Below are 6,000 nucleotides of genomic sequence, written 5' to 3' on the forward strand. Positions count from 1 at the left end.
TTCTTAGATAACTGGATTCACTTTACAGTTTGCAAAACGCCTGCAGATCAATATACTGGTTAAGCCAGGAAAAAAAATTGGGTGAGTCTCTTGAACAGGTTCATTATGATTTTTAGTATTTTCTTGTCAGAAAGTGAGTATATGTATGAAATTAAGTGGAAATAATATAAAATTTCAAATTCTCTTTGGCTTAATATCATGAAATAACTACTGTTTATAACTTTCATCTTTAATTTAGAATTATATCTAGTGTGTATTGAAATTGTATTTACACATATTCTGGAATTAGTGTATGATGGTGTTTCTCATTTTGCTAGCTGTCCGAATATTTCCAGGACAATTGTTTCTAAAATTCAATTTTAGTTTCCTGGGTATAAATTGTCGAAAGGGAAAATACATGCTTAGAAAAAGTCAATCTAATTAGAAATATGTATTAGAAAGATTTATAAGAGTGAAAGATGTCTGATAAACAGCCATATTAATATTTAAATGATTCATTACAGGGAACAAAAATCAAGGAACTTAGCAAGTTTAAGAGCAACTAATTTCTGAACATTTATTTACACTAGTAATTACTAACATTTCTGTTATATATGTGTATTATATTAGTATATATTTTCATAATTATTTTCAATGTTTATTACAGAGCATTAAAGGGTCTGAAGCAGAATTATATGGTGCCTATTCTTTGGCTTAATGAGGTTAGTATTCTTATCTATTAGTCACCAAAAACTGTAAACTTCCTTGTATATAGAAAAAGCTTTTAATGCTTGAAAATTAAACACATATGTATAGAATTTGAAGTTGTATGTGTTTCCATTACCTATATGGGCGAGTTTACATATTATTAATTATATAATTAATTATTTTGAGAGAACCAAGCCACACAGAAATATCAGGTTTATGTTAGTTTCCAGTGTTTTTATTTCAGAAGGATGAAGTACTTCCTATACTTTTAGATTATTTTCATAATACAACTAGTAAACACTTTTTCTTGTCATAGTGCTTGTGTTAGGAAAGAGTCATACATACATGTAACTCCAAGTAACTCAATGTGAATATTGTAGTGTTAATAAAAGCAAACCAAACTTATAAAGACCATGTAAGAGTAGGTGTCTGCAGTCTATCCGAGTGCCTAACAAGATATTTTTAGTACAAATCACGGAATTGATTAGCTACAGAATGAGGAAATGCACTACAGAAGCCTTCAGAGGAAAGAAACTGTTGGCCCTTGCCATTTCCTTCTGTCACTAGGAAACATCCTTCGGAAAACTGGAAAATATTTCAGTAAGACCTTTGTATAGATCAATGAAGTCAGTGTATTGGAGAGTGCTATATAACATGTTTCAAAGGAAGAAGATTATATTTCTCTCTCTAAATATTCTACCTTGGCATTTACTGCCTTCTCTGACATGAAAAGGGAATTCCATTGTCTTTTCTTATAGATAAAGATGACTAACATCTATGCGGTGTTTTGAAAAAAGAGTGATACATAAGTGGAGAGTTTTGAATAATTTGCTCCACTAATCAACTGAAATAACGCTAATTGTTAACTTGATTACAGACTGGCACCATCGGTGATGAAAAGGCAGAAATGTTCAGAAATCAAGTGACTGGAAAAATAAACCTCCTTGGCCTGGTAGAAATTACCTTACTCAGTGTTGGTGTGGTGATGTTTATTGTTTTTACGATATCATACTGTGCATGCAGATCAAAAAGAGTAAATTAAGTAAGTATATAACAAAAATTATATATGGCTTTAATAACATTAGTTTATATATTACTTGTTTTCATTTTATCAAAAAGAGGTTATAAACTAGGCTGCAAATATTTCTGGATATATCTAGTCACCTATCATTTTTAACACATCCTTGAAGTTTTGAGATGCTTAATGTAAATTATAAACAAAGCCTGAATGAGTAATAAGGCCGATTAATATCAAGCAGATCACTATATTTCATCTTTATTATTGGAGGAATGGGCTAAAATATGAAATTGTCACCTTTCAAAGTTAGAATGTTGCACAAAAGCTATATATGTACTAACTTTTCTTTTCTTGATTATTTCTAGCTAGTTAATTATTTTAAAATTACAAATAATTAATTTAATAGATCACTGACCAGGAAAGTTTATGTAAAACTGAAAATGGTGGCTATTTAGGGAAATTAGAATTTACAAGGGAAAAGAAAATAAAAAGGAAAATTAAATAAGCTAGAAATTAATGAGAAATGAAAACTCAATAAATGATAGAACTAAAATTAGGTAAAAATATGCTATTTTTAAATGAAGATAGCATATTAATATAGAAACAGGATTGTTGCATATAGTCATGCTGTCCAAAATCACAGTGTGCACTCTAGATGTTTAGTGTGGAAGCCCTGATGAATTACTACAATTCAGGAGCTAGAACTGAATACAACAATACAAGAAAACAGAAGACAAACATGTTCAACACAGTAAAACCAAATTACTCAGAGTTTACAGGAAAAATCAGCTAAATGTAGACAGATCTGAGTTTTGACAAAACTGTAGAGGTGTTTCAGGCCTCTGTGTTTTAGGTATTACTGTACATGCCACCTTGTACATAGAGGAATGAATGTCTGCCCCTATCTTCCCTAAGCCTTTCTTTACTAATCATACTTGGCATAGGTATGGCCTGTGGGGGGGGTGTTGGTGGAATTTGTCACTTACCCATAGTTTCTGTCCGCCCTCCCTTCCCAGTAACCTCAAAAAATATACACAATCAAAATAAAAGCAATATACTTGGTATGAAAAATCACAACTTCAATACAAGTCTTCTTGCTCTACTTCCAATCAGCCTGTTGACTGTAACCTGTCTTATGTAGAAATTCTGGAACTGCCACTGATAATTACTGAGCTTTTATTATGTGCCAAAATCATGCTAAATATTTTACATGAATTATCACAACTAATCCCTAATAATATTTCATGAGTTTCCAATCATTAGGGATTCATTAGCATCCATTCTATCTTATGGAGTCATCCCAGAAAGTTATAAATTTAAACTGTGCAGAATTGTCCATTTTCACAGTGTGAATCAGTCAAACTGAAGATGAAGAAAAATGAAGTGGAATTTTTGGACAATATTTTTCTGGATATGAAATTGAGAGCTTGAGACTAGGAAGGCAACTCCATTTTTTGTTCTGATTATTTCTGTCACTATTCACTCAAAAGAGGACTGAACAATTCTGCCTACAACCCATTTGAATAGATATTCAAAATGCTAACCTAATATATTCACATTATAACACATAAAGGAAATATTGCATCACCTTTAAGACCTGTCATTAGTCCAGTAACAAATAAGTTATGATTAAACAAAGTAATTCATATGAACATTTATACAATAGACAAAAAGATCATCCACTGAAAAGCCAAATTACAACAAAAACTACTTCTAGTGGGAAAATATGCTTTTCAAAAGGAAGTATGAGTCATAAATTTTTTCTGTATTGTTCTCTACTGAAATTACATGAACAATTTCATCAGTGCTTAATGAGCCCTGAATGCCAATTATCTTGGGTCTGTACATGGCTCTATTAGGGTGAAAGATTGAAAACTTTCTAGAGTGTCTTTGTCAACAATATATTGGTTTGGCTTAACATCTGACTGTTACAGGGAAAAGCTACTGCTCTTTACACAACGATACGTCTTTTTTCTTTTTTCTTTACAAATAGAGAAGAACACTGTTCTCTGTAGATTACCTGATTTACTAGATTTAGAAGAATCACAGATATAGATTTCCTTAAACAAGCTTCAGTTTCAAATATTATAATAAATTATGCCTTTGGGAAGATTTATAAACAATTGAAAAATAAGGAGATGGATGTACAAGAGGGAGTAAAGCAAAGATGGTGGAGCTAAGGTGTGAGTTTACTCAATGGATCACAAAGAGAATAAGCCAGTAGTCCTTTGGAAAGTAGCAGTATATACACCGCTAAGTGGAGGATGGTCTGAAGGGACAGCAAAGAGTGGAGATGCTCATCCATAGCAGATTGAACGCGCTACCCCTCCTTAGCTGGCCGTGCGCAGCTCTTGAGAGCTGGGAAGCAGCCTACGTGTATCCTGGAATGGGAAAATAATTGCCTTATCCATGAAGTTCATCAGAGAACTTTTCTCCACAGCTTGAGAAATTGGGCTAATTACTAGAAAACATGACATCTTCAGTACATAGAATTCAAATATTACCAGTTTCATTTTTCCACGACTTTCTGTTAAGTACTTACCTTTCTTCTGCTTTCCAGGAAGCAAATGAGTCTTTACATTTATGCACCAGCTACATCAGGACCTTTCTTAATATCGACCTACAAAATGAAGATTTAATATGCTTTATGTTTGCAAAACACGTCTTATCTTATAGTGGAAGAACTGGTGGCATTTTTTTTTTTTTTTTTTTTTGTACTGAGCAACAGCACATTTCTAAAGGATTATTAAGATGTCATTAAAATCCATACTTTGAAGAAAAACAGCACCTTTTAAAATTCAACATGTTCACAATGGAATGGACTTCAGTTTCTACAGATGTGGCTTCAGCATGGTCCAGTTATTTTTATTTGGTACTGATTCACTGATTGGTTCCCTTTTGCTAAATTCAGCAGAGGGGTGGATGTTCTAAACAAATCCTGGACCATGAACTCTTGTCTTCCTCATCAAAGGGAAAACATAACTACCCTCATCAGTGTCCCTGCAATACACAGACCCCAGGACTGTCAGGACATTGCATTTCATGAGTATCAACTATTCTGAAAGACATTTAAGAATGGAAACTAAATGACTGGCCTATGAACCATTTATTAAATATTACTTAATTTTCTTTCTCTATTAAATCCTTCACACAGAATGAGCAAGCCTTATCACCATGCTCTTTATAACAATATGGCTCACATTTTTGTCAGTGCTAAGGCAAATGAACATGTTTGGGGACTGTCGTTTTCCACATTCTGCAGCTCTTCTGGAAATCTGAGTAGATTTTGATCTTTTCACTCAGTTGCATACAACTTATGCTTGGCAACTTCAGAATGCTGTGCTAGTATTAAGAGATGTAAATGATAATAAAGAAATTATTGTGTGGGAGATTACAAAGAGTAGAATGTGCATTCATGGTTATTTGTTGTAATATTTCTTGCTTTCATAGTCGCCTCAGAAAGACTGGTTTCAAACATTAAAAAATGTTGCTCCTTAAATTCCTGTGCTTTTGTCCAGTTCCTGTTGTGTCACAAAACATTTACTCTAGTTTTCTGACCGATGTATTCTATCTGAATTTTTATTTCTTTATGCATCTATATTTCCTTCTGAAGCATTTCTAAATTCAATCTTGACCACTTTTCCTTCGCTAATTTTTTGAGCCAGTTGGGGGAAAAGGAAATACAAAGTTATTTGGTCATGCTTTAGAGTTGCAGTACTTAAAGTCTAGACTATGAAGGATCTTTCCTTTTTATTAGAAGACGTATTGTTAGGTAACCCTGCTTTCTTTAGCAGGGGTTCACTTATGGCAGAGAGCACTAGGCCCCCTAAAAAGGCCCCCCTTAGAAAGGGAAGGTGGACCACATTCTGTCTCTGTTTTACACACAGAGGTTTCTAGGATAAAGTATTAGTAACTGGTTTGTTGAGATACTAAAATCAAGAATAATTAATCTCCTCATGTTAGCTGCCAGGGTAAATACTGAAAACCCCAAACTGAGATACCACCAGTTTGGAAGGATTGTTGGAAAATCTTGAAGATACTCAAAACACACTGATGTAATAATGTCCTCTCATTTATTGGGAACAGAAAAAAAGTATCCCCCTAAGATATGGACATATGAGATCCCAAACATCCTCTTCTGATACTTGAGTCTACTTTCACTGTATTAGGATATTTGTGGACATGTTGATCTAGGAGGAATATAAAGGATACTTCTTTAAATCTTAAACTAAGTAGGGCTGAATGATGTAAAGTAGAAACTGTTCAAAAGAATTGGTTGAGAAATTGCATATCCA

General features: G+C 33.3%; 2 protein-coding genes across 2 annotated transcripts in view; both read left to right on the forward strand.

Annotated features, from left to right (window-relative positions):
- LOC309632155 (platelet glycoprotein 4) overlaps positions 1-5,204 on the forward strand; it is a 200,930-nt gene extending 195,726 nt beyond the window's left edge. The window contains exon 15 of the mRNA XM_082399383.1: positions 4,266-5,204. The gene's annotated coding sequence lies outside the window, so the exon portion shown is untranslated. The remainder of the gene's footprint in view (positions 1-4,265) is intronic.
- Positions 1-5,204, forward strand: part of LOC309632157 (platelet glycoprotein 4-like) — a 61,275-nt gene extending 56,071 nt beyond the window's left edge. The window contains exons 11-14 of the mRNA XM_082399395.1: positions 8-81; positions 647-701; positions 1,565-1,729; positions 4,266-5,204. Of these exons, the coding sequence (XP_082255521.1) occupies positions 8-81; positions 647-701; positions 1,565-1,729 (294 nt within the window). The 3' untranslated portion in view covers positions 4,266-5,204. The remainder of the gene's footprint in view (positions 1-7; positions 82-646; positions 702-1,564; positions 1,730-4,265) is intronic.
- Positions 5,205-6,000: the final 796 nt, after the last annotated feature.

Source organism: Balaenoptera borealis, assembly GCF_965194805.1.
Source record: "Balaenoptera borealis genome assembly, chromosome: 7".
In the NCBI taxonomy this organism is placed as follows: Eukaryota; Metazoa; Chordata; class Mammalia; order Artiodactyla; family Balaenopteridae; genus Balaenoptera; species Balaenoptera borealis.